Below are 27,646 nucleotides of genomic sequence, written 5' to 3'. Positions count from 1 at the left end.
AGAGGAGAAGAGAGGACTGGCCGTACTGAGTGAGTAAACATGTACACAAATATACATCTTATGCGTGCACCCAAGGCCTGATTAATCACATATAAGCTTATGCTCTTGTCGGGCATCTGGTCAGCAGATGTGGTGTAATGTGTGGGGATTTGTCCGAACGCAGTGACTTGAGAAACTGAAACCCCCTTCATTAAAAAAAAAAAAAAAAAAAAAAAAAAAATCTTAATAAAAATAGAAATAATAAACAACAGCAACAAACGTTTCTGTTTTGAAGCTGTGTCCTGTTTTCCTTGTCAACATTTACTTGATAATCAAATTTTTTTTTAATGATTCTAGCTCACCTGTGTACACCAATAAACACGTGCGCACACACACACACACACACACACACACACACACACAAGAGACAGATACACTGTCACACACACACACACACACACACACACACACTCTCTCTCTCTTTCTCTCTCTTTGGCTGTACCTGTTTGTCTGTCTGTCTGTCAATATCTATGTATCTATCTATAATTATGTCTGTCAAAGTGTAAGATCCTGATCAGTTTAGAAAAAAGAGACTGGTGGGAAATAGTCAGTTCATGAATAAAAAAGGTATAGATTCTGATAATATACCTCCACTAAACTGTAGACGGAAAAACGTACTACTCTAATCTAGATAAAGCAAACATGTTTAATGATTTTTTTTTTATGGACCAGTGTAAACTAGTAGATACAGACGATCCTCTTCCACACGTAGTATACAACGAATCGACACAGATAGAAGAAATAACACTGACAGCTCTTGAAGTGAAAACCATTATTGATAATCTGGATACAAAAAAGGCGTCTGACCCTGACCAAATTCATAACAAATTATTAGTCGCTTCAGTTGATGTTATTTCTGCTCCGCTCAGCACATTCTTTAATCGATACTTAGACGAAGGCAAATTTCCACAGCTTGGAAAACAGCTAATATTACACCAGTTCATAAAGAAAGGAATCAAAGACGAATGTACTAATTATCGGCCGATCTCCCTTTTAAGCTGTGTAGGAAAAGTCTTTGAAAGATGTGTGTACAAATATGTTTATAACTTTCTTACATCCAACAACCTGATTTCCGAAGCACATTCAGGGTTTATTCGTGGTGACTCGGCAATTAACAAGTTTCTTATTATCTATGACAACTTAGTAAATAACTACGATAAAAGTATTCCTGTTCAGTGAATGGTGGTTCCTTTTTTTGTTTTGTTTTTGATATATCTAAAGCTTTCGATCGTGTGTGGCACAGGGGCCTTTTACTTCAGCTGGAAGCTGCTGGTATCAGAGGCAAACTCTTGGTTTGGTTTCGAGATTATCTCTCAGACAGGTACCAGTCAGTTCTAATCAAAGGTGCACAGTCAGTTAAGTTAAAACTTCCCCAGGGTATACCACAAGGATCTGTTCTTGGTCCGCTGTTATTTCTAGTCTATATCAATGACATAGTCTGTAGTATTAGTTCTGATATCAAATTATTTGCTGATGACACGAGCATGTCTCTTGCAATGAGAAGCCCTGTCACGAGAAAAGGAACCCTGCAAGCTGACTTAAATAGAATAGACGTTTGGGAAAATACATGGAAAGTTAAATTTAATGAATCTAAAACAGAACTACTAAATGTATTCCAGGGAAACGTAGAATGCTACGACCTAACTTTTGGAAATGTCAGCTTACCACAACACAATCAACACAAACACCTGGGGGTCATTTTGCAAAGCAATTGTAGGTGGGGTGACCACATAGATAGTATCGTTAAGTATAGTAAGGCTGGGTTACTGATCAACCGTCTTCGTTCATTTAAGTACAAGCTGACCAGAGGGACTCTGGAAACGATGTATTGATCCCTCATCGTCCCAATCTTTGACTATGTTGATATAATCTGGGACAACTGAGCACAGTACCAATGTAAAATGTTGGAATACTTACACTTAGCCGCTCTGCGTATTGTCACTGGTACCGTACGTGGTACTAGCCACGATAAATTGCTTGCAGAATCAGGATTCTGTTCATTAAAAGAAAGTCGTCGTAGACATAAAATAATAATGTACTTTAAAATCATCAACAGTATTTGTCCTCAGTACCTTACCCACTTATTGCCCCCTCTCGTGTCAACAGTGAACCCATACCACAGGCGAAGACCATTTGAACGAATCGTCCCTCCACACCACACTGACATTTACAACAGATCTTTTTTCCCTTCAGCCACGGCTATTTGGAACACCCTTCCTCTTTCTGTTCAACAGACCCAGTCTCTCAGTCAACTGAAACGCTACCTTTCCTCTACAGACACTACAGTCCCACCCTATTATTATCTGGGTAAAAGGAAATAACAAATTATTCACTGTCATCTGAGACTTGGTGTGAGCGAATTAAACTCCAGTCTGTATAATAGACATATAAGAAATGATCCATCCCGTGCTTGCAGTTTTCCTCAAGAGACAGCCGAGCATTTTCTATAGAACTACCCCTACCACAACATACATAGAGCAAACACTATTCATAATCTCCCACAAGAACATATCATTGTACATAACTTACTATTGGGTAACACCTCCTTTAGTCTTGAGATCAATATCAGCATCTTTGAAACTGTTCACAAGTTTATTACTCAAAGCGAACGATTTGATCCCTAATTCAGACAATTCCCTTTTTTTTTTTTAATTTAACAATTTATTTATTAATTTATCTATTTTTCTTTTTCTTTTTTCTATGTATGTGTATAGGTGTCTACATATATTATATATGTATATATATATATATATATATATATATATATATATATGTTTGTGTGTGTGTGTGTGTTTGTGTGTGTGTGTGTGAGAGTGAGTGAGAGTGTGTGTGTGTGTGTGTGTGTGTGTGTGTGTGTGTGCGCGTGTGTCTGTGTGTGTGTGTGTGAGTGAGTGAGTGTGTGTGTGTGTGTGTGTGCGTGCGTGTGCGTGTGCGTGTGTGTGTGTGCGTGCGTGCGTGCGTGTGTGTGTGTGTGTGTGTGTGTGTGTGTGTGGATGGATGGGCATGTGTGTGTACGTATACATAATTATACCCATATTTATTTCACTTTCACCTTCACCTGTCCCGTAGTCTTGTGGACCGTTGGGGCGCCACAGGTGATCTGGCAACCAGCATCCTCAAATCCTCTCGGTTTTCTGACCTCCTGATTGTATCGCTCAACCTCAAGCCCGTCCATTCTGGGATGTTGTCCTCCCATCTCTTCCTCTGTCTGCCTCTCCTTCTCCCCCCTTGCACTGTGCCATGCAGGAATATCTTGGCAAGCCCTGATGATCTCGTGACATACATTTAATTCAAAGGTTTTTAACGATGAGTAATAGCCTGTCTGTATGCATACATGTAAGTGCATGTGCCTGAAAGAGTGCTGCCATTTCACTTGCCAGCTCATGATATGAATACATGATGGTGTGCCTGCTTACTGTTTTTTTTTTTTTTTTTTTTTTTTTTCCCGCGGTACGGTTGGCCTTCGCCGCTTTGTTTGTCGGCCAAGTTCAGTCTTACTGTGCTTGTGCCCCAGAGTTGATGCTTCTCTTTCTCTCTCTGTTGACTTCTTTCTTCACCACACGTTTATTATTCATTTTCTTCACTTTATTTACATCTCAGCTTAGTTTTGCTCAAAACCTATGTATGATCACGTCTTAACTTTTTGTTATGATGATATCCGTCACATATTCAGTATGTACATGTATCAGGACAGGACTTTATATAAGATTTTCTTGTTGTCCTGTTCATCGATATTTGTGTTGTATTGTGACGTGTTCCAAATAAGATGCTGTTTAAACAAAACAAATATGTCTGTCTGCCTATATCTACCTGTCTCCATTCTTTTCTCCCTCTAGTAAAATATATTGTCCACTTTGAAATTGCTCTTGTTTGTTCACTATGTAAATTCTGTTTATTAATTATTATTATTATCATCATCATCATTATTATTATTATCATCATCATCATCAATATAATTATCATCATAATTATTATCACCATTATTATCATCATCATTATCATCATGTGTTGTATTTTTCCACTGAGGGCTGGATGAAGGGAAAAAGAAAAACAACATGTATGCTTAATCCATTACAATATGGAAAAAAACCCACATTCATTCATTCATTCATTCACACACATATGCACACGGCAGCTGAACTAAACAACACCATCATCAACGACAACAGCAAAGAAAAACAACAACAACAACAACAAACAAAACAAAAATAAAACTAATCACCCAAACCAACACGCCACAATGAACGAACGAACACAAAGCAACAATCTCGCATGACATGAGCGGCTGGGCCCCAATGCAAAGATTGCACAGACAGGACAGGTTTCAAAAGAAACAGATCGCGAAACTGATATTGACCTGACAGAAGTTCATCGCGTGGCCTTGGTTCCCCCCCCCCCCACTCCCTCCCTCCAACCACCAGCCCATCCTCACCCCGCTCCCACCACACTTTCCAACCCCAACCATTTCTCTCTCTCTCTCTCTCCTCTCATCTTGACCTCAATCCACGATCAGTGTTGCACACACACTGTTAAAAAAAAAAAAAAAAAATCAATATTCACTGCGCCACCGAGGACCTCGACAACCAATCAGAAACCGCTGCAGCGACAAAGGGGAATCCCCTCGCTTTCCCGCCTGCTGGTTGGCTGGCGATAAAAACACATGACCTACACTGGCTCGTGTCGTGCACCCCGCACCGCATTCAATGGCGGGCCGCTTGTATTAGTATTGGAGCGGAGAGACGACGACGACTTGACCCCATTGGGAAAGCCTGTCGTGTCGGAGCCACTTTTTGTTCCGGGCTGGTGTTTGGTCCGAACCTGTTTGGCTGCTTGCCGCCGGACGGGGCGTGCGCGCGTGTGAGTGTGTGTGAGGGCAGCTTTAGTAGCCTGCCAGCAGCAATTCCCAAGTCGCTCGATCGTTGGGCCAGCGACCGTGAAGACGATCACTTCGAGTAAGTGCATGGCAGACTTAGTGAGTGACTTGGAGTAACAGTGATTGCTCAGAAAAGCGAATTGGATTAGATTTGGGGACGGCGCTGCATGACATAACTCGGATCGCTTTTGGCGACAGGTATGCTGCTTTCATCTATTTTGTTTTGGAGAACTGTACGCCTCCGGCGGGCGTGCACGCGCGTGACCACACACACACTCACGCGCGGGCGCGGGCGGCACACACATGCATACAAGCACACAAAAATGTTACATAAAAATTTGCATTGAAATACACCGACTCAGAATATGAAATGCTGTATTAAAAAAAAAAAAAAAAAAAAAAAAAAAATTCGATTTTGATCTGGATCTGGATCAAGATACTATTTTTAAGTTTCATATTTGTCTATGATGATAATGACAATAAACATGACGATAGTGTTGACAACGACGATAAAGTTGATTCTTTTTTATTCTATTTAAAACATTGTATTTATTGCTTTTTTATGGATCGCAAAAATCATATGATAAAATCAGTATTAAGAGTATTAACATAATTATACACGTTTATGCAGATGGCTGCTTCGGACACACACACACACACACACTCACTACAACAACAACAACACGCACACACACACACACGCACGCACGCACGCACGCACGCACGCACGCACACACACACAGAAATTGATAAATATGGCGGGCTAAAACCCCAATGTATAATTATTGAGCCATGATGTAATCCTTTTTTAAATTTGATTTTACAAATTAAAATTAATTAATTAATTAATTTATTCTTTTACTGGAAATCTCTCGTCGGCATGACGAATGAGGAGTCAAACCGAAGCAGCAGAGGTCATCTTTTCACTGGAGTGGATGTATTTATTCATTAATTTTATCAATCAGTCCCCCCCCCCCCCCTTTTTTTTTCCCTGTTCAAGGCCGGATTTGTTAGAACGCAGTGACGCCTCCTTGAATAACTGAACTGAACGGAAAGGAGAAGGTCACTTACAAGATATCACTACTTTCATATTTTGCCTTGATGTCACCGATCAGTGATGAGCTGGCTAAACAACAATGCACTTTATTACCGAGCTAGTATTTATATACGCAGCAGCACAAACTGCCTCAGCGTCAACTCTTAAGTACTGAACGAGTTAGTTAAATGAGCACTAACAGCAGAACGTGCCATTCTGTTACCCGTTTTTAACGATGCATACTTTTTCCTTGACATTATCCCTTGGTAGAGGTGTTTTTTTTTTTGGGGGGGGGTGGGGGGGGGTTGTGTGTTTTTGTTGTTGTTGCTTTTTTGTTAAAAAAAAAAAAAAAAAAAAAAAAAAAAAAAAAGAAGAAAAAGCAGCTTCGCAAATTGCGTTAAAATCATCAGTTGATATCGAAGTAATCAATTATTGATGAGGGATTAGTTATAATACGGCTGCCATTCTTTCAAAACAAAACAGAGCAAAAAAAAGTTTGTCGACATTAATGACTTAATTAAAACATCGCTGCATAATTACATGTCTGTTTGCTATTGGCTTTTGTCATGATCAGCTGTGTTGATACAATTCAGACATGCACACCTATTCTTGCTGTTGTTGTTTATGTTGTTGTATTTTTCTTTCATTTTCTGAGTTATTATTTCCTTTTTTCCTTTCCATTTCATAGTTATTTTCTTTTTCTTTCTGTCATTCTTACATAAAAATGATAATATATATATATATATATACATCTGAAACAGGATAATGTTTGTTTCTTTTGATAGTTTTATGGAAGAAAAAACCACAACCAAAACAACAACAAACCAACACCCCCCACCCTCCCCCACCCCCTTAAAAAAACAACAATGAAACAAACAATTTAAACACTACCAAGAAAAAAACAAATTAGTAAAAAAAACAACAACCCCAAAACAAAAAAAAAACCCAAACAAAAAAACAAAAACAAAAAAACAAAACAAAACAACAACAACAATAAAACAACAGCAACAATTAATGAACCAAAAACAAAAACAATACAAACAAACAAAACAAAAAGAACGGATGCTCTCAAGGTTTCTCTCCCGACCCCTTCCAACCTCGTAGTTTTTCTCTTTATTACTAATTACAAGCACACATGAACTGTATTCCATTTTTTCCTTGGAATGACGACGACAGTGACGATGATGATGGTGATATTATATCAGTATCAGTAATGATAATGATAATAATGATGATTATTATGTGATGACATAGCAGTTGATTCCCGTAATGAGATTTCATCGTATATATACATTTATTTATTATTATTTGAGTGATAGATAAGAAACGAGTGCATAACTTTACATCCTTCTTTTTTTTTCTTTTTTTTTTCCAATCTAAAAATACAAAGCACTCATATCAGTTGAATGTTCACAAACTTCGGTTGTTGTTGTTTTTGTTGTTGTTGTTGTTGTTGTTGTTGTTCTTCTTCTTCTTCTTCTTCTTCTTCTTCTATTCGATACATTTGATTACCCTACTCGCGGTCTTTTGCAAATGCTTGCTTGTACTCAGTCCACTAGCTGCCATGCCATGATGAATGAAAAATTGAATGTATGTGTATGTGTGAACAGTAAGTGCGTGTGTGTGTTTGTGTGTGTTTGAGTGTGTGGGCGTGAATGTGTACGTATGTCTTTGTTGCTTGTTTTATAATTTTGTGTGTGTGTGTGTGTGTGTGTGTGTGTGTGTGTGTGTGTGTGTGTGTGTGTGTAAGTACCTATGTACATGTAATGTACCAATTGTTCCAGTTTTTCATCGCTTTGTTACTTTTAATGGACTATTCAAGTTCCTATTATTCGTCGTTCTTATTATTTTATTTTATTTCAGTTTATTTCTTTATTTTTATGTTTTGTGTCGTTCGTTATTTATTTTTTATGTCGTTAAATGGGCAGAATTGTAAAAAGGCCTTTACTGTGCCTAATTCTTTACCCATTAAAGATTCAATCAATCAATCAATCAATCTTCTTCTTCTTCTTCTTCTTCGTCTTCGTCTTCGTCTTCGTCTTCTTCTTATCATTACTATGATTACCTTTATCATTGTAATCTTTATCATCACTGTTATTTGTTGTTGTTTTTTCCATTCGACATAGTTTGCAAAATGCTGATATAAAATTTGTTTCATGCATCTGTTGTGTGAAGCGTTATTTTTAAAAAGACCATTTTCTTTCTTACTCCCCATTATCATTGTATTCAATATTACAGTTGACAAAAAATGTCTGTTCGTGTGTGGGGTGGGGGGTGGGGTTGGATGCGTGCTTGCGCGCGCGCGTGTGCGTGTGTATGTTGTTTGTGTGTGTGTGTGTGTGTGTTCTAGCCCTTCCCCCCACCTCCCCCATCCCCCACATACCTCCTCCCTACATATCCCCTCCTCACCCCCACACACCCACTTTCTCTTTTTCTAACATTGTGTGTGTGTGTGTGTGTGTGTGTGTGTGTGTGTGTGTGTGTGTTTTACCCCCCCCCCCCTCCTCGATACCTGTCCCACACACATACCCCCACTCCACCCACTTTTCTTATCTTCAAACAGGGTGTTGCTTACGCTACAGTCGAAAAATCATTGGCATTCAGTAATCCTGCTTTCAGCTTTCCAGCCGACAGACAGACTAAATGGAACTTGATTTGCTGGTAAATAAAATAATAAGTTGATCAAGCTAGATCTTACCCTTTCATGAGTCTCTGGTCTCTCCTATCATATGTATGTATGTATGTATGTATGTATGTCTCTGTCTCTGTCTCTCTCTCTCTTTCCCTCTCTCTCACTTTGTATATCGTCGACGTTGTATTTTATACGAGGATAACATCACATGTAATCAACGGACCTCGACTTGGAATTAAATACAATCTCCTGATGATACTGGTCAGATATTTGTCCCCACGGCGTAAATAGTTTGTTAGTTTCTTCATCTTCTTCTTCTGTCTCGTCTTCTGCTTCTTCTTCTTCTGCTGAACATTATTATTATTATTATTATTATTTATTAGTAATTGGTTTTTTCTTCATCATCATCGTCGTCATCGTCCTCCTCCTTATCACTATGATGTAATTTTGTGGTGCATTTATGTTACGCAAGCATTCTTTGCACGTGAAATCATTGCACGGTGTTTTAGCATCCTGTTTCGTATGTATGTATGTGTATATATATATATATATATATATGTATGTATAAAAGAAATCTTTCTCCCTCACTGTCTGTTTCTCGCTCTCTTCTGTCTCAGTGTGTCTTTGCCCCTCTTGTGTTTGATATACAAATAATATATCGATAGGAAAACAAAAAAGAATCCAAGAACAACTGCAGGTAGGAAAAAGAAAAAGAAAGGAAAAAAAAAAGGGTGGGTGGGGGTGGGTGGGGTGGCGGCGGGTAGAGGGGGGGGGGGGTTGGGGGGCGCTCTCAGTGGAGCGACACGCTCTCCCGAATTTCACACAGAGAAATATGACAAAAAAGAGTAATACAATACAATACAATACAATACAATACACATGTAATCATTATACATATATAAAATGGCATTCACATGAATAAAACATCCGCATCCCTTCTCTCTTTCTTTCCCTTCCGCCCCAAACCTCACCCCCCCCTCTCTCTCTCTCTTTCTGCCCTTCCCTCCTCCCCTTCAAGTGGGGGTAATGCCCTTCGTAATTATGAATAAACCATCCGTATGCAACCCCTCCCCCCCCCCTCTCTCTCTGTCTGTCTGTCTGTCTGTCTCTCTCCCCTCTCTTCCTTCCCCCATCTCTCTCTACCCCATCTCACTCCCTATCTCTTTGTCTCTGTCTGTCTCCATGTCTGTCTGTCTTCGTGTCTGTCTGTCTTTCTCTCAGGAGGTTTTATGAGGGCTGTGCCGGTAAGGTTGTAAATAGCTTTTGTTATCTTGGCTTCACCTTTGCAACATTGCTAAGGTGTACAATGGGTATTGAATATCTTGTTACGAAAAGGCAAGCACACACACACACACACACACACTGTCTCTCTCTGTCGCTTGCTCTCTCTCTCTCTCTGTGATGTGTCGTTTCCAATCTAGCTACGTTCGGATTCCTTATGTCATTATTTTTTTTGGTTTCATTTATCAATTGATCTGCTTAACTGAAAAAAGAGAGAGCATTATTTATTGATTTCTCATGGCAAAGGCATCCTTCTGATGATTCTTTACTAAAGGGAGAGCGGGAATGGCTCCGTAATAGCTCCATGGTAGTAGTTTGTTCATATTTTGTTACAACATTTACCGCCCACATGAACAAATTAACCTTTCTTCCTCCATGTTTATCTGTCATATATATATATATATATATATATATATATATATATATATATATATTTGTAGCCGTGTACCCGAGTGGTGTATTATAAAAGGGGACGGTACAAAAGAATTAGTCATGATTAATTACTGTATTAAAGGATAGAAAATATCCACACACTGGCCCAGGTGCATATAGCAGGCCTGTCACAAAAAATGTTTTTCAATTGTTTTATTTACAATCGTTGAATAAATAAAGAAGAAGAGACAAGAGATAAGACAATGCAGCCATATGGCGATGACGCTGGCCGTTGCAGCAACACACACTCTGTGTACGACACAACAAGAGAGAGAGAGAGAGAGATAGGCTCCAGCCAGTGACTGGCCAGGTGGAAAGTGACCAGTAATCACCTGCTGTGGCTATTGATTATATGCAAGTTAAGCGAACTGCAAAGACGCTCGCGTGGCCCGTGAAACAAAACGGGCCTATGGCGCTAAATATTTGAATAATCTGTGTTTGTTACAGGGTGTTCAATGATAGATTTCTAAATTATTCCTGAACCGATTTTCATCGGATTGGTCGCAAAAGAAACGGCTCATCACCAATTTTCTAATGAGTATAAAATGAAGTGTTGATTATTCAAGATAAATTTATAATCTTAATTTAAGTCACCTGAAAAGGGTAAGTTTTAGCGAGCTTGTCGCTGAAAATTACAAACTGCGCTAAATCGGTTTAACGTGGGCAAACACAAATGGTATAGATTTAATGATGGAATTGCGACGATTCTGCCAGTATATAATACTTGTAGTTTACTAATTCGACAAAAGAGATATTTGATTAAATACGGTGTGTCAGAAACACAGTTTTCACCTCAGTCAAAGCCGTCGAGCGATGCCAGTTGTGCAGTGAATGTCGTTAAGTGTCCACAATGAAAATCGGCTTTGTATCTTATAAGTACCTGATCTATTCTCATCCAAACACTACAATGGTGTGGTTTTAGTTTCCAACAGCAGTCACATACTTAGCTTAGTCAGTTGAAATCTTTACACTGACAAACAGTTACACTAAGATCAAGTATGCTTCTCACTGATTTAAGTGTGTATGTAAGCACAACAAATACAATATTGCTGTGAACGATACAGAGACTTGATTTAGTAAGTGGTTGGAGCTTCTGTCTGAAAGGTGCTTTGCATTCAAATTTGGAATGGCGTCACGCATTCTGCATGGGTTGTTGAAGACTGGCAGGTTAGTTGCGAAAAAGGCGTCTGCTATACAGCTTGTACGTGAAACAGTAAGTGAAGCCAGCTGAGCGCTTGGCTATATATATATATATATATATATATATATATATATATATATATATATATATATGTGTGTGTGTGTGTGTGTGTGTGTGTGTGAAATCATTTTTGTAAGCTGACGCTAAATGAATGGCCAACACACACACATGCACTCAACACACTTACAATATCAAGAATATGAAACACACACACACACACACACACACACACACACACACACACACACACAGGGTTATAAGTACATCAGTAATGGGACCTACCAATTAAAACAAAATTACGGCCTCCTCTCACCACAGTTCCTCATCCTCTTTGTCATCAAAATCTGAGCCTCACCAAATTCTGAACACCATCAAATTCTGAGTAATATCAAATTCTGAACATCATCAAATTCTGAGCCTCACCAAGTTCTGAACATAATCAAATTCTGAGTAATACCAAATTCTGAACATCATCAAATTCTGAGCCTCACCAAATGCTTTAACATAATCAAATTCTGAGCCTCACCGAATTGTGAACATCATCAAATTCTGAGCCTCACCAAATGCTTTAACATAATCAAATTCTGAGCCTCACCAAATGCTTTAACATAATCAAATTCTGAGCCTCACCGAATTGTGAACATCATCAAATTCTGAGTAATACCAAATTCTGAACATCATCAAATTCTGTCATACCAAATTCTAAGCCTCACCAAATTCTGAACAAAATCAGATTCTGAGCTTAATCAAATTCTTGAACATCACCAAATTCTCAACATTATCAAATTTTGAACATCACCAAATTGTAAACATCATCAAATTCTGAGAAACACCAGATTCTGAACATCATCAAACTCTGAATACCATCAAATTCTGAGAATCACCAGCTTCTGAACATCTTCAAATTCTGAGCATCATCAAATTCTGAGAATCATCAAATTCTGCAAATCCTGAACATCACATCAGATTTTGAGCATCACCTTTGGGCACTTATGTAAACAACAACGATGACGGCAACAACAAGAAACGAACCAAAATCAACAGTGGTATCAGAAAGAACAGTGATACCGAAATACCAAGCAAACAATATGAAGGAGAGGTCAGCATAGCGGTTCCCCTGCCAGCCCCCCCCCACCCCCACACACCCCCAGACCCAATCCCCCCCACTCCGTTCATAACTCGCACATGAGGCGCCAGATAATAATAATAATAATGACATTACTGATAGATCTTACCTATACATTTTCCCTAACAAGAAGAAGACTCAAAGCAATTTACAGAAAGACATATCAAAATGAACGCAGAATGGACAGTAAGACGTGTTAAAATGATACAAGTTAAAACGACAAAGTTGTGGAAGAGAATCACCAAATTATAAATGAATATATATATATATATATATATATATATATATATATATATATATATATATATCTTTTTAAATTTAAAAACAAAACAAAGAAACAAAAAATAAATTAATAAACAACCAAGCAAACAAAACAAAAAACGCATAACAGCATAATCAGATCAGATCAAGCAGTATTAAGCCACAACTGAACATCCGCTAAGACGTAGAGCACATAGGCATAGAACCGACGTGTGATCTAAGTAAAGTTATACAGTTGTGATCTGAGTTGAATTTGTACAAAAAGCCACAGGGTCGCAGAAGGGAATGATGTGTATTAACGTAAAATACACATGACAGCAGCAGCATATGAGCAAACTAGACAAAAAGTATAAAATCAACAACGTCTGGACAGCACACGCTTCTGTGAGCATAAAAAAACCTCCTCTGTTTTAAGCGCCCCGGGCCTGTGTTTGATCCGAGAAAATGGCTAATATTCCAGAGATGCTTTAAAACAAAAACAACAACCCCCCCCCCCCCCCCCGCCCCCTCCAAAACCACCCCCCCCCAAACCCTCAGCTTCTTTTATGACAGAGCTTTTAGATGTGGCGTTATGGCCCTGTGCCAGCCATATTATTATTATTATTATCATTATTGGACGTCTGTTTCAAAGCGTGCCGCCATCTGTCAGCTTCAGAAACGGCGCGCTACATGATCTCTTTCCGCTGTTGATGGAAAAACAGCGCGTTTTCAACACTCATCCTGTGGTAGTTTTGGTGTGAACTTCACGATTGTTTTTTTCTTTTCTTTTTTCTTTTCCCTTTTGTCCACAGCTTTGAATGTTTTCTGTGTGTACGAGCTTTCTTTCCGTCAATTCTGCAACATTTGTCTTAAAATCCAACCAGTGGAAGATCATTTCCGCGATAAAACCCAGCCTCAAGTAACCGTATCAAGACTTTAACAACAGAACATCAAGTTAGAAAAGATGTCATTTCTCTGAACAGGGCTTAAAGCAAGCGCAGAGGTAATTATGCGCAACAGTAACGACAGTACTTAACACCACTAAATTCAATTACAGGGTTATTTATAGTATAATAGGCGGAATGGGTCTTTCCTTAAAGTCCCTCAGCGCTTCACAAAGGGGACAAAATGTACGTAGTCTTCTATCGATTTTCTTGAATAATAGACACAGTAAATGAGATTCCTTAAACTTAAACATTTTGCACTGAAACAATCAGATCAGTCGTCCCCAGTTTAAACCATGTTTTGAAACACCTGAGATTTCTGTCAGTATTTAACCCTTTTGAGTTCACAGTCTCGTCAGGCTCTCATACCATACTAATGCGGGGAGGACGCAGAAATATACTATTTTTCCTCCAAATTACGTGTGGACACATTCGAAAATACCGTGGATGTTAGTTCCATTTCCTTGTGGTTTATGCATACTATGTGGGAACGTAAAACCCATTTTAATGAGACGAACATTGATGCCAGAGGATTGGTCGGGCGCAGGGCTCAGTGAGTTTGCACTGAATAAGGTTTCAGGTCATGATTACTTGAAACTGTTCTAAAGGGCTCCCCCCCGCTCCCCCCCAACCCCTCTCCTCACGGCTAACCACACCTCCTTCCGCCGCCCATTCCTACATGTCTCAGCTCCGCGTGGAGACGACTCACTCCCTTGGCAAATAAAACCCCAGCAAGCGACCCTGAGATATCAAACTAATGGCTGGCTTCTTCTTCTTTCTGTTGCACGACCAACATCGACGTGCCGATAACTCTGTCGTGGTTCATGCATGCTGGGTATTTTCGTGTCTCCATAACCCACCGAACACTGACATAGATTACAGGATCTTTTACGTGCGTATTTGATCTTCTGCGTGCGTATACACACGAAGAGGGTTCAGGCACTAGCAGGTCTGCACATATGTTGACCTGGGAGATCGGAAAAATCTCCACCTTTTACCCACCAGGCGCCGTTACCGTGATTCGAACCCGGGACCCTCAGATTGAAAGTCCAACGCTTAAACCACTCGGCTTCAGAAAAGCCGGGTTCGAGCCCAGAAGGAGCTACCTATTTCCTGAAAGTGGCTGCTGTGCGGTCGGCTATTGCTATGTTAATCCATTCAAACCCTGGGGAGTATACAGTCTCGACAGGCTTCTCTGCTGTCCCATAGTTTGTTTTGTTGTTGTTGTTGTTTTAACAGCCATCGGGAGGAATCGGGAATAGACGAACTGGGGATAACTTACATACACCCACTTATTCAAGACGTCTATGAGTTTCATCAAGCGTCATTACGTCACTTAATTGTGCGTGCCGTTCACTGCCACCCCTTGATTGGCAACGCGAAGGAAACACAGGTGCTAAGGCAGGAAGGAAGGGAGTGAATGGGGGATGGTGTGGGGGGCGGGGGGTTGTGGGGGGGCAGGCACAGGTGAAAGGTTGGATGGAGGGGAGGGAGGACGGACATAGGAAGGGTGGTGGGAGGTGCAGGGTTTGGGTTTAAAAAGAAGAAGAAGAAAAAGAGATATATCGTAGCCTTTTACGGCTGTCGGGGCAGTGAATTTAAATTCACTGTGTCCAAGGCACGGCATAGGAAGGCGGGGCCCAATCCTCTTCACCCCCCACCCTCTACCCTAACCCGAAGTCAGGTACCCATTCACACCTGGGGAGAGAGAGAGAGAGAGAGAGAGAGAGAGAGAGAGAGAGAGAGAAGAAAAATAGTGGGAGTACCGCGTTTCCTCCAAAAAGGACAAAAACCCCATGGCTGAAACGGGGGCTCGAACCTCGATCACTGGTGAACACGAGATCTGAAGTCAGCCAAACGCTTAACCGATTCTGTCGCGGGTGCCTCCTTTCGTGAGGTGAGGTAAAGGGGTTGTTGACACAAGCAAAGGCGCTGATTAGCTGGGGATGAACGATCGCTTCGACTGCAGTGGTTGTTAGTGTCACGGCTTTTAATTATCAACGTTCTGGCGATAGCGAGGTTCGAAGGGCAATATTTGTCTTTTTATCTGTCTATCTCTCTGTCTGTCTGTCTTTCTGTCTCTGTGTGTCTGTCTCTTTCCCTATCTATCTATCTGTCCGTCCATCCATCTCTCTCTCTCTCAATCTATCTATATGTCCATCCATCCATCCTATCCATCCATCTATCTACCTCTCTCTCTCATTCTCTCTCTCTGTCCGTCCATCTCTCTCTCTTTGTCCGTCCGTCCATCTCTCTCTCTTTCTATCTGTCGGTCCATCTGTCTCTCTCTCTTTCTATCTATCAATCTGTCCGTCCATCCATCTCTCACTCTTCTCTCTCTCTGTCTCTGTGCGTCCATCCATCTCTCCCTCTCTCTCTGTGTCCGTCCATCCATCTCTCTCTCTCTCTGTCCGTCCATCCATCTCTCTCCCATTCTCTATCTCTCTATCTGTCCGTTCATCTATTCATCCATCTATCTACCTCTCTCTCTCTATCTGTCCGTCCAACCATCTCTCTCTCTCTCTCTCTCTCTCTATATATATATATATATATATCTGTCCGTCCATCCATCCCCGCCCTCTCTCTCTCTCTCTCTCTCTATATATATATATATATATATATACATACATATCTGTCCGTCCATCCATCTCCCCCCACTCTCTCTCTCCCTATCTGTCTCTCTCTCACTCTGTTTGTCTATCTATCTGTTTGCCCAGAGAAGCGAGTGGTGTCATCAGCAGAGAGCGGTGACTATCATCACCAGAGAGGGTCGTCAGCCATGGCACTGAGTGTGGCTTTTCCGCCCGTGCCACCCGTGAGTAGTTAGTTTCACTCTGTGTGTGTGTGTGTGTGTGCGTGCGTGCGTGCGTGCGTGCGTGCGTGTGTGTGTGTGTGTGTGTGTGTGTGTGTGTGTGTGTGTGTGTGTGTGTGTGTGTGTGACCACGATCGTAATCATCGTTTGCGTCACCACCAGTATAAACGTCATCATCACCTTTGTCTACATCGTCGTTGACATCACTACCACCATCACCACCACCATCAACGCAATGGTTTGTAAACATCATCACTGCCATCATCATCATCATCATCGTCATCATCATCATCACAACTTCAATTCACCACTACCACCACCACCACCACCACTATCACGACCACCACCATCATCATCATTAAAAACATCATCACCGCCTCTTCCATCACCACCACCACCACCACCACCATCACTATCATCATCATTATCACCACCACCACCACATCCAACAACAAAAACAAAAACAACATCACCACCACCACCACCACTACCACCACCATCCCCCCACCAAAAACAACAGCAACATAGCAATAAGAAAAACAACACCATTATCATCATCATCATCATCATCATCAGGACCATCCTTGTCGTAGTCATTACGAAGGTCATCAATTTTTCAGTTGCCTTCAGAGCCGGCAATGATGCTGAGCGCTATGACCGAGCCCAGCCTCGTGTTCCCACCAGCGTCGTGTGTGTTCGGACCCTTCGCGGGCCCCGGGGCCATCAAGAGGGAACCACAGACCCCGCCGGACACTGGGCCCCCTCCTCCCTCCTTCCTGCACCCCCCTCCTGCTCCTACGCCTCCACCTCCCTCCTCCTTCAACCCCCTGTCGTCTGTCAACTTTTCTCATCTCAAGCACGGCAACACAGGTGGGTGAGTCGAGTGAGTGAGAGGGAGTGTGTGTGTGTGTGTGTGTGTGTGTGTGTGTGGAGATGGAGGTGGGGATGGTGTTGTGTGTGTGTGTGTGTGTGTGTGTATGGAGATGGAGGTGGGGATGGTGTTGTGTGTGTGTGTGTGTGTGTGTGTGTGTGGAGATGGAGGTGGGGATGGTGTTGTGTGTGTGTGTGTGTGTGTGTGTGTGTGTGTGTGTGTGTTCTTTTCTTCTTCAGTTTGTAGAAAAAAAGAGATATTTCTTCAGAAAGTTAGTTTCAGTAAGTTATCGTTTTGTCATTGAATAGATTATGTTGATATTGATGACAGGGATGTTGATGATAATGATGATGATATTTAATAAGGACATTCATGTTGATGACGATGAGGATGGTGTTGTTGTTGTTGACGTTGGAAATGACGATGACGATGATGACGACGGTGATGATGGTGGGGACTGATTTTTTTTCTTTCTCATTGCTTGCAAGATCTGATGGAAGTGTTCTCGCCTTCACACACACACACACACACACACACACACACACACACACACACACATTCCTTTAGTGTACTTCATAATTGCGTTAATGGTTTCAAATTATTGTTATCATTATTGAATTATTACTGTTAAATGTAATTGCATGTTAGTTATGCATTTTTTGTAGTTTTCTACCTATTCTGATTTTCTCTCTCTCTCTCTCTCTCTCTCTCTCTCTCTCTCTCTCTCTCTCTCTCCCCCCCCCCCCCCCCCCTTTTTTATCTTTTCTTTTCTTTTTTCTTCTTTTTTCTATCGTCTAATATCACCGATAGTGAAAAGACGCTGAACTAAAGAACGAGCACACACACACACACACACACACACACACACACACACACACACACACACACACACACACACACACACACGATATGCATGATGACGACGATGATGATGATGATGACGGTGATGGTGATGATGATGATGATGACGACGACGACAATGACGTCGACGACGACGATGCATGCTGATGATGTTGGGTTAATAAACAACATACAGAGCTGTACCCGAAGATCTCGATGAGCGAGAAGGATGAGTCTAAACATCTGGACCTCCAAGCACCCCGAGCACTGGGTGTCGACAGAAGTGCTTGACTGACGACAGTGATAACGACCATGACGATAATTCTGACAGTGAGGGATGATGACGATGACGGTAATGATCATGATGATGTTGAAACAGACGTTTCGATGACGGTGATGATGATAATGACGATGACGTTGATTGATGATGATGATTGTTACGATGAGTCTGATGACAATGATGATGATGGCGACGTTGATGATGACGATGATGATGATGTTCATGATGATAATGATGATTCTTACGATCATGATGATGATGGTGATAACAATGATGATGATGACGACGTTGATGATGACGATGATGATGATGATGTTCACGATGATAACGATGATTCTTACGATCATGATGATGATGGTGATGGTGACGATGATGATGATGATGATGACGACAGTGATGGTTTGTTTACTTTTTCTCTTTTTTTTCCCCCTCATTATTCGCAAGATCTGATTGAAGCGTTCTCACCTTGACACCCCCTCCCCCCTCTAAAAAAAAAGATGTTCGTGATGACGATGATGATGATGATTATGATGATGATGATAATGACTGATGATGATGACCTTGATTAATCAACATGATGATGATGACGATGATGATGATGTTGACTATGATGATGAAGATGAAGATGATGATGATGATGATGATGACCTTGATGAATGATGATGATGTTGCTGACTGTGATGATGATGACTGTGATGATGATGAAGACTTTGGTTAATCCACACACTTGATTAATCAACACACTTGATCTTGGTTGATCAACAAACAACACAGACTTCTACCCGAAGAGATCGGAGGGCGCAGCGCAGGCAGACGAGCAGGGGCAGGAGGGACTGATGAACAGCTGGACCTACAAGCACCCAGAGCACTGGGAGCCCAAGGAAGTGCTGGACTGGGTTTTCTCCCTTACCGAGGACCTGGTGCCGGAGGAAGAAGGGGAGGAGGAGGAGGAGGAGGAGGGGGGCGCCCTCTTCCGGGGCGAGGCCTTCAACGCCCTGACGGGGAGGCAACTGCGGGACATGAGCCTGGACGACTTCCGGGCCCTCGACCAGCGCTACGGGGCCCGCGTGCACGACGTGTTCAACTTCCTGTTGGAGGACGGTGAGTGTTGTGTGTGTGTGTGTGTGTGTGTGTGTGTGTGTGTGTGTGTGTGCGTGTGTGTGTGTGTAGGGGAGGGCTGCGAAGAGGTAGGTTGGGGTTTAGACACGTCGTTGTGGTGGTGGTGTAGTACTGGTAGTAGTAGTAGTACAAGTAGTAGCAGCAGCAATAGCAGTGGTTGTGTGGTGGTGGTGGCTGGTACTAAGGTAAGCGCGTTGGATTACTCTGTCAGGCATCTGGTTAGCAGATGTGATGTACCGTATATGGATTTGTCCGAACGAAGTGACGCCTCCTTGAGTAATTGAACTAAACTGAACTGAGTAGTGGTAGCAGTAGCAGCAGCAGCAGTAGTAGTAGCAGCAGCAGCAGCAGCAGCGACAGCAGCAGCAGCAGTAGTAGTAGTAGCAGCAGCAGCAGCAGCAGTAGTAGTAGTTTGATATAGGTCTACTTATCATTCTTTTTACAAGTACTGAGCTTTTGTATCATCATCATCTTCATCATCATTATCATCATCACCTTTATCATTAGCATTAGTAATAGCAGTAATAGTAGTAGTAGTAGTTTGGTTTTTTGTTTTTTTTGTGTGTGTGTGTAATGGTGGTGTAGGCTGCCTTTGCAACGAACTGCGCAATACATAAATCAGTTTTACTGTGATGATTATTTGTGATAGTGGTGATTATGATAGATAAAGCTGATGATTGATGACGGCTGCGATTGTCATTGTCGATTCTTATTATCAACATTAACTAAGCTTTTCCAAGTTAGTCGTATCATAGCGTGGTAATTATTTTCAGCCAATTTCAAACAGCCCCTGCCTCCCGAGAGCTTCCAAGCGGAGAGTTTCCATGGCAACGTGCCTCTCTTTGACTTTCTGCACGCGCCCGATGACGTCACAGCCCCTCCGCGGCCACCACCCCCTCCACCCTCCACCGCGCCATCTAGTGAGTTAATTACGTCACTCTGTGTTTGTGTGTGTGTGTGTGTGTGTGTGTGCGCGCGCACGCACTAGCCAATAACAAACGAAAAAGTTTACCTTGACGGTTGGGAAAAACAACAACAAACAAACAACAAAAGACAACACACACACACACACACACACACACACACACAAAATAACGATGCTTCAAAATAGACTTCTTATAATCCTGTTCCGAGAGTGCCACAAAATACAGTTTCAAGATAGATCTGCTGGTGGCTGAAAATCCTTTAATTACGTGTAGATCAAAAACGCAGAAGATCAAATAACGTACGTTAAAACCTCCTGTAATCCATGTCAGCGTTCAGTGGGATATATGGAAACTACAGGAATATACCCAGCGTGCACGCCCCATGAAAACGGAGCATGGCTGCCTATACATGGCGGGGGTAAAAATGGTCATAGACGTAAAAGCCCACTGATAATGTGTACGAAATTGCAGCTCACGAACACAGAGAGAAGAAGAGGAATATCTCATCGTCTGCAATAATGTGTTCAAAAAGGAGCCGCGAAATACAGTGTCTTTAGTGATACCATCACAAAGTGCAACAAAAACTGAATACAGCTTCATAATAGATTTCTCAAAAGAAGTTTCTCGTGGGTTGCAGGAAAGATTATGTGAAGGTGCCACACACACACACACACACACACAACACACACACACACACACACACACACACGCACACACACAACACACACGCACACACACACACACACACACACACACACACACACACACACACACAAACAACACACACTCACAACACACACACACACAACACACACACTCACAACACACACACACACACACACACACACACACAACACACACGCACACACACACACACACACACACATACATGTAGCTTCATGACAAATTTCGCAAGGATTGCAGGAAGCATAACCAGTTTCTGTGCCTCTGTTTTAAAATGGGCGGACAAAAGGCTTCAAAATGGATTTCCCCTGTGAAAGTGAAACGCCTCCTTTCTCATTGTTATCTTTTTCTTCTGCGGAAAATGAGGAGGGTGGTTGGAGAGAGAGACAGAGAGAGAGACAGAGAGAGTGTGTGTGTGTGTCGTCACGTATTCCTAATTCTTATGGCCCTGACATCAAGATGAACTGTCACATCTCAATAACACACACACACACACACACACACACACACGCACGCACGCTCCCCCCCCCCCCAAACACACACACACAAGCGAAGTATTCAGTGGACAGTTAACCATCACAGCACAGCACACAAATTTGCAGATGAACAACATGCATGATTGTCAAAGAAAATAAAAATAACTTACCAACAACACATCAATACATACAATTACAGCAACACAGCAGTGAAGCACAGCAACAGTGTGACAATAATTTCTATGAGCGATCAGGGGTGGGAGGGAGGGAGAGAGAGGGGTTGATGGGAGGTTGGGGGTGGAGTGGGTGTGGTGATAACGAATCCGAGGTCTTAACTACAGCTAGAGCAGCTGTATCATTACAACAAGAATGAGAACCGTTGACCAGTTGTTGTGAAGATTGCACTTGTCCAAAGGTTTAGGGGGATATCCTCTCTGTCTCTGCCTCTGTCTGTCTGTCTGTGTCTGTGTCTGTGTCTGTCTCTCTCGTTCATTGATTATTTCTGTCTCTGTCAGTCAGTTATGTACTTGAAGTCTTGTCTGTTTTTGCTCTATCTGAGTGCACACCCCCCCCCTCCCTCACCAGCCTCCTCCCCCCTCTCTCTTTCCGCCCCCTCGCATTCTCTCTCTCTTTCTTTGTCTCTCCCTCTTCTCTTTCCACCACTTTCTCTCTCTCTTTCTCCCACTCTCTCCCTCTCTCTTTCCACCCCCCCCTCTCTCCTCCTCTTTCTCTTTCTCCCTCCTCACTTTCCCCTCCTCTCTCTCTCTTCTCTTCTCTTTCTCCCATCTCCCCTCTCTCCTCTCTTTCTTCCACACTCTCCCATTCTCTTTCCACTCCCCCATCTTTCCCTCTTTCTCCTACCCTCATTTCTCCCCCTCTCTCTCTTTTTCTCCCTCCCTCATTTCTCCACACACACCCCCTCCCCCTCTATCTCTTTCTCGCAACACGTCAGGCATAATCACAAGCTTCGAGAAGCAAACAGCAAACACAGATACACACCATGTCCCTGTTCCTACCTTCCAGATGTGTCTCAGAATGATTGATCTGTAGTTCACGTTACTGACGATCTTTATGTATATTGATGGGGGAGGGGGCGGGGGTGGGGTGGGGGGGGTGGGGGTGGGGGTGGGGGGGGTCGTGTTTACCTGTCCATGAACTGAAGCGATTTCGGAGTGATTGCTTCCCCTTCCCCCTCCCCCTCCCCCTCTTTACTCCCTCCACCCCCACCCACCCCCTCCTAGATCCTACCTCCCTTTCACCCTTCTGTTGCGCTCAGATCTTTTCAAAGTCTGGGCCTTAATTAACCCCCCACCCCCTCAGTCCCATGTAGCTCCAGCCATGCATCTCGTCCACCTTCCTCCTTCTGTCTGTAATTTTCTCTCTGTCTCTTTCTCTGTCTGTCTGTCTGTCTCTCTCTCTCTGTGTCCATATCTTGTTATTGCCTCGCATTGATATGGGGCTTTGGCTTTAATGAACAAATCCTCTCTCTCTTTCTCTCTACTACCCACCCCCTATCTGTCTCTCTCACGCTCGCTTGCTCGCTCGTCGCTCTCTCTTAACTCTGCATCTGTTTATAAGTTCTGTTTTTCATTCCGTTGATTCAGATTTATGCATAGGCGTGGGGTGTCTAGCGTGAACGGAGTTTGACTGGTCTCTGTCCGATAGTCGTAATTACGATAATCATTATTGTTGTTATTATTATCATCATTAAGATTATTATCATTATCCTTGATAATGATAATAATAGTAATGATAATAATAATGATAGTAATAATGATATTATCATGATTATGATTGTTATTATTAGCAGCAGCAGTAATTGTAGTAGTACCATCATCATTACAATCATCATCATCGTCGTCGCCGTCGTCGTCATCATCATCATTATTACGGTTATCATCATGATAATCATGATCATTATCATTGACCTGGGTGCTGCCCGGCCCCCTAAGAGTGTAAGGAGTTAGGGGCCGAAACACTTGACTGAGGGAGGGCTTCTTCTCCAAAGACCTTGTACTGTCCAGTTCTCCCTAGAGTTTCTTATCACTGTGTGTGTGTGTGTGTGTGTGTGTGTGTGTGTGTGTGTCCGTAGTGTCGGTGTACGTGGACCGCCAGGGCCGGGAGATGACAGTCAGCCTGGATGGCCTGGGTCTGTACGACATCGACGTGGACTTCACCTCCATCGCCAGCAAGTTCCCGCCCCACAACCGCCCCAACCACAAGCACAACCACAGACACCTCAACAAAGCCCACAGCAACCTCCACAGCAACCTCCACAGCCACAACCACAACCACAACCACAGCCACCACAGCAGCCTCCACAGTCATCACCACCGTCACCGCCCCATCGATGACAGCGACTATAACTCCGGTGGGTTGTGGTGGGGGTGGTGGGTGGGTGGGGGTGGGAAGGGGGTGTTTTTCTGTGCCTTTGAGGGTGTGTGTGTGTGTGTGTGTGTGTGTGTGTGTGTGTTTTCAGGGAGAGAGAGAGAGAGGGGGGGGGAGTGTATGTTGTCCTTTGTGCATGTATAATGGTGGGGATGGTGTGGGAGTGGAGGGTATGGTGGGTGCTTTTTTGTTTGTTTGCGTGCGCGTGTGTGTGTATGTGTGTGTGTGCATGCATGCATGCGTGTGTGCGGATACCGCAGGACTACTGTATTCCCATGCTGGATCGTGCTGGACTCGCATTCTGGATCTAGTTGGACAACTGTATTCTCATTCGGGATCCATTTGGACTACTGAATTCCCATTCCGGATCCAGCCAGATAACTATTCCGAATCTGGATCCAGTTAGAATATTGTATTCCCATTCTGGATCAAACAGGACTTTTGTATTCCCATTCTGGATCCAGTCAGTCCAACGTATTCCAGTTCTATGTCCAATTGGTCGAATGCATTCCCATTCTTGATCAGCTTGAAACCTGCTTTCCCATTTTTGTTCGACTGGACGACTGTATTTCCATTCTGGATCCAGTTGGACTGATGTATTCGCGTTCTGTATCACCTGGACTTCCGTATTCCCGTTCTGGATCCAGTTAGAATCCAGTATTCCTATTATGTGTCTAGTAAGACTGCTGTATTCCCACTCTGGATCAAACTGGACAACTGTATTCCCGTTTTAGGTCCGCCTGTACAGCTGTGTTCTCATTCCAGATCCAGCTGGACTACTGTATTCCTATTCTGGATCCACTTGGACTACTGATTTTCCATTTTGGATCTATATTACCATTTTGACTACAAGATCCTTCACATAAAGTATCTTGTAGTCCTAATTTTAGATTCAGTTGGACGATAATCCTTCAGATAAAGTCCGTTTCAGTTTCAATTTCTCAGGGAATTGTCACTGTGTTCGGATAAATCCATATACGCTACATCACATCTGCTAGGCAGATACCTGACCAGCAGCATAACCAAACTGCGCTCAATCAGGCCTTGAGTTCATGCGTATCAGAGTGCGTGTCAGAGTGGATTTCTGCTACAAACTTTTGCCAGAGGACAACACTCTCGTTGCCATGGGTTCTTTTTTTTCAGTGCGCAAAGTGTGGTGCTGTACACAGGACCTTGGTTTATCGTCCCATCAGAATGACTAGACGCTCAGTTTGACTTTCCAGTCAAACCTGGGAGAAGGTTGCGAGAGCGGGATTTGAATCCAGACTCTCACAGACTCTCTCTCAGTTGGCGGATGATCGTCTTAAATTAACCATTCCATGCCACCTTCCTCCTTCAGATGAAATATCCCGGTACTCCTATTCTAGATCTGGCTGGACTACCATACATTCATTATAATCATACACAGTATTCTGTTCAAACGTGCATTCGTCATTCCGTTCCGTAACCGCTCCTTCCTTTTTCTCTCCCACAGGGTCAGAAGCCGGTCCGGAAATCCGGCCTCGCTCAGCGTCCTCCTCCGACGGCTTCGAACCTCTGTTCTCGGACCGCGAGGACGGGGAGGGGGCGGAGGAAGGGGAGGGGAGGATGACGGATGGGGACATGGAGGTGGAGACGGGGCCGGTGGCGGAGGGGGACAGGGGCATGGTGGGGAAGCCCCATACGTGCTTGTCCTCTTCTACTTCATCTTCCTGTGACAGCGGGTGTGAGGGGGACGACGAGAAGGCAGCCGCCTGCAGGAAGAGACAGTCCTCTCGTGAGTCTTTTTTGTCTGTTTGTTTGTCTGTCTGTCTGTTTGAGCCTGTCCCCATGTCTGTGAGTGACGAGCCTTTGTTTCACTGCACATATGAATTCCAGTCTGTATTGTATTGTATTGTATTGTACTGTACTATACTGCATTGTGTTGTACTGTACTGTTCTGTATTGCATTGTATTGATGATAAGTGTCGGCGAGAGTCTGGATTCGAATCTCGCTCTCGCAGCCTTCTCCCAGGTTTGACTGGAAAGTCAAACTGAGCGTCTCGCCCTTTCTCTGAAGTTTGACTGGAAAGTCAAACTTAGGGTCTGGTCAATCGGATGAGATGATAAACCGATGTTGACTAATAGTCAATGACAGTGACCATTGATCACTTTGACTTAAAATGTCAGATTCTGAGCTTTGAACTTATTACTGTCTCTGGAGAATTTTTGTACCTTTGATATTGCATATGACCAATGGCCAGTGCCATTGAAGAGAGGCAAGTTTGACAAATTTGCAGATTTTGACTATTCAACAACTTATTCGGGTATCTTGAGTGGTTCTGTACAATGGCGATGACCGCTGGTCGGAGGTCATTTGCATTTAATGTTTGTTTGCATATTGGATGGGGTTTAACGTGCCTTTCCGCAACTTGGCAATCTCATCACGTGTGTGTGTGTGTGTGTGTGTGTGCTTTAAGTCAAAGTGACCAGTGGACGTTTTCGCTGATTGTCATCTACATTGTACAAGGTAAAGTAGTGCTCATGACACACTAATAAGCTGTTAGATAGTCAAAATCTGCTATTTCCGTCAAAGTGATATCTGACCTATGCTAGGATACTAGTTTTTTTTAAAAGTCTTTTGTTTAACTCAGCTGGGGATCGAACTTGGGAACTTCCACCCCCCAGGCGGACATCTTATCCACTAGGCCATGTGTGTCTGTGTAGTGGTGGTCATTGTTTACTCACCTTTTCAACTGTACTTTTCTCAACTGACGAGTCAGGCCCGACGGAAAACAGTATAATTATCATGGACAGATTGTACCTCAGTTGACATAAATATACGACAGTGTGGAACAAAATGTTACAGATGTGACAAATTGTAATGTTTTGACATTTTGCACCACGCACGCCGGTAGAAAATGTCGTATTTGTGACATTTTGTACTGTGAACACGAGTACAAATTGTCGCAATTGTGTCATTTTGTATCGTTTTGACATTCTGTACCGCAACAGACTGTAGTGTCGTAATTGCGACATTTTGTACCGTTGTGACATTTTGTACCGTGAACGGGATACAGAATGTCGCAGTTATGATATTTTTTACCGTTGTGACATTTTGTACCGTTGTGACATTAAAATGTACCATTGTAACATTTTGTACCGTTGCAACATTTTGTACCGTTGTGACATTAAAATGTACCATTGTAACATTTTGTACCGTTGCGACATTTTGAACTACTGTGACATTCTGTACCGTTGCGACATTTTGTACTACTGTGACATTCTGTACCGTTGCGACATTTTGTACTATTGTGACGTTTTGTACCGTTGCGACATTTTGTACCGTTGTGACATCAGAGTGTACCGTTGTAACATTTTTGTACCATTGCGACATTTTGTACCGTTGTGACATTTTGCACTTTTGTGACATTTTGTACTGCTGTGACATTTTGTACCGTTGTGACATTTTGTACCGTTTAACATTG

General features: G+C 42.6%; 1 protein-coding gene across 2 annotated transcripts in view; it reads left to right on the top strand.

The window, feature by feature from the left end:
* Window positions 1-4,748: 4,748 nt before the first annotated feature.
* LOC143301212 (uncharacterized) overlaps window positions 4,749-27,646 on the top strand; it is a 27,781-nt gene continuing 4,883 nt past the window's right edge. Inside the window, exons 1-7 of one of the 2 annotated variants that reach the window (XM_076615337.1) lie at window positions 4,749-4,991; window positions 16,522-16,619; window positions 17,237-17,486; window positions 19,382-19,708; window positions 20,500-20,646; window positions 23,905-24,183; window positions 25,675-25,956. In XM_076615337.1, coding sequence (XP_076471452.1) covers window positions 16,584-16,619; window positions 17,237-17,486; window positions 19,382-19,708; window positions 20,500-20,646; window positions 23,905-24,183; window positions 25,675-25,956 — 1,321 coding nt within the window. In that variant the 5' untranslated portion in view covers window positions 4,749-4,991; window positions 16,522-16,583. Of the gene's footprint in view, window positions 5,111-16,521; window positions 16,620-17,236; window positions 17,487-19,381; window positions 19,709-20,499; window positions 20,647-23,904; window positions 24,184-25,674; window positions 25,957-27,646 lie in introns of both variants that reach the window. The other variant, XM_076615336.1, reaches the window with a different exon arrangement.

Source organism: Babylonia areolata, chromosome 27 (genome assembly GCF_041734735.1).
Source record: "Babylonia areolata isolate BAREFJ2019XMU chromosome 27, ASM4173473v1, whole genome shotgun sequence".
Lineage (NCBI taxonomy): Eukaryota > Metazoa > Mollusca > Gastropoda > Neogastropoda > Buccinidae > Babylonia > Babylonia areolata.
Note: the sequence above shows the minus strand (reverse complement) of the source record. Positions and strands in the feature narration are given on the sequence as shown.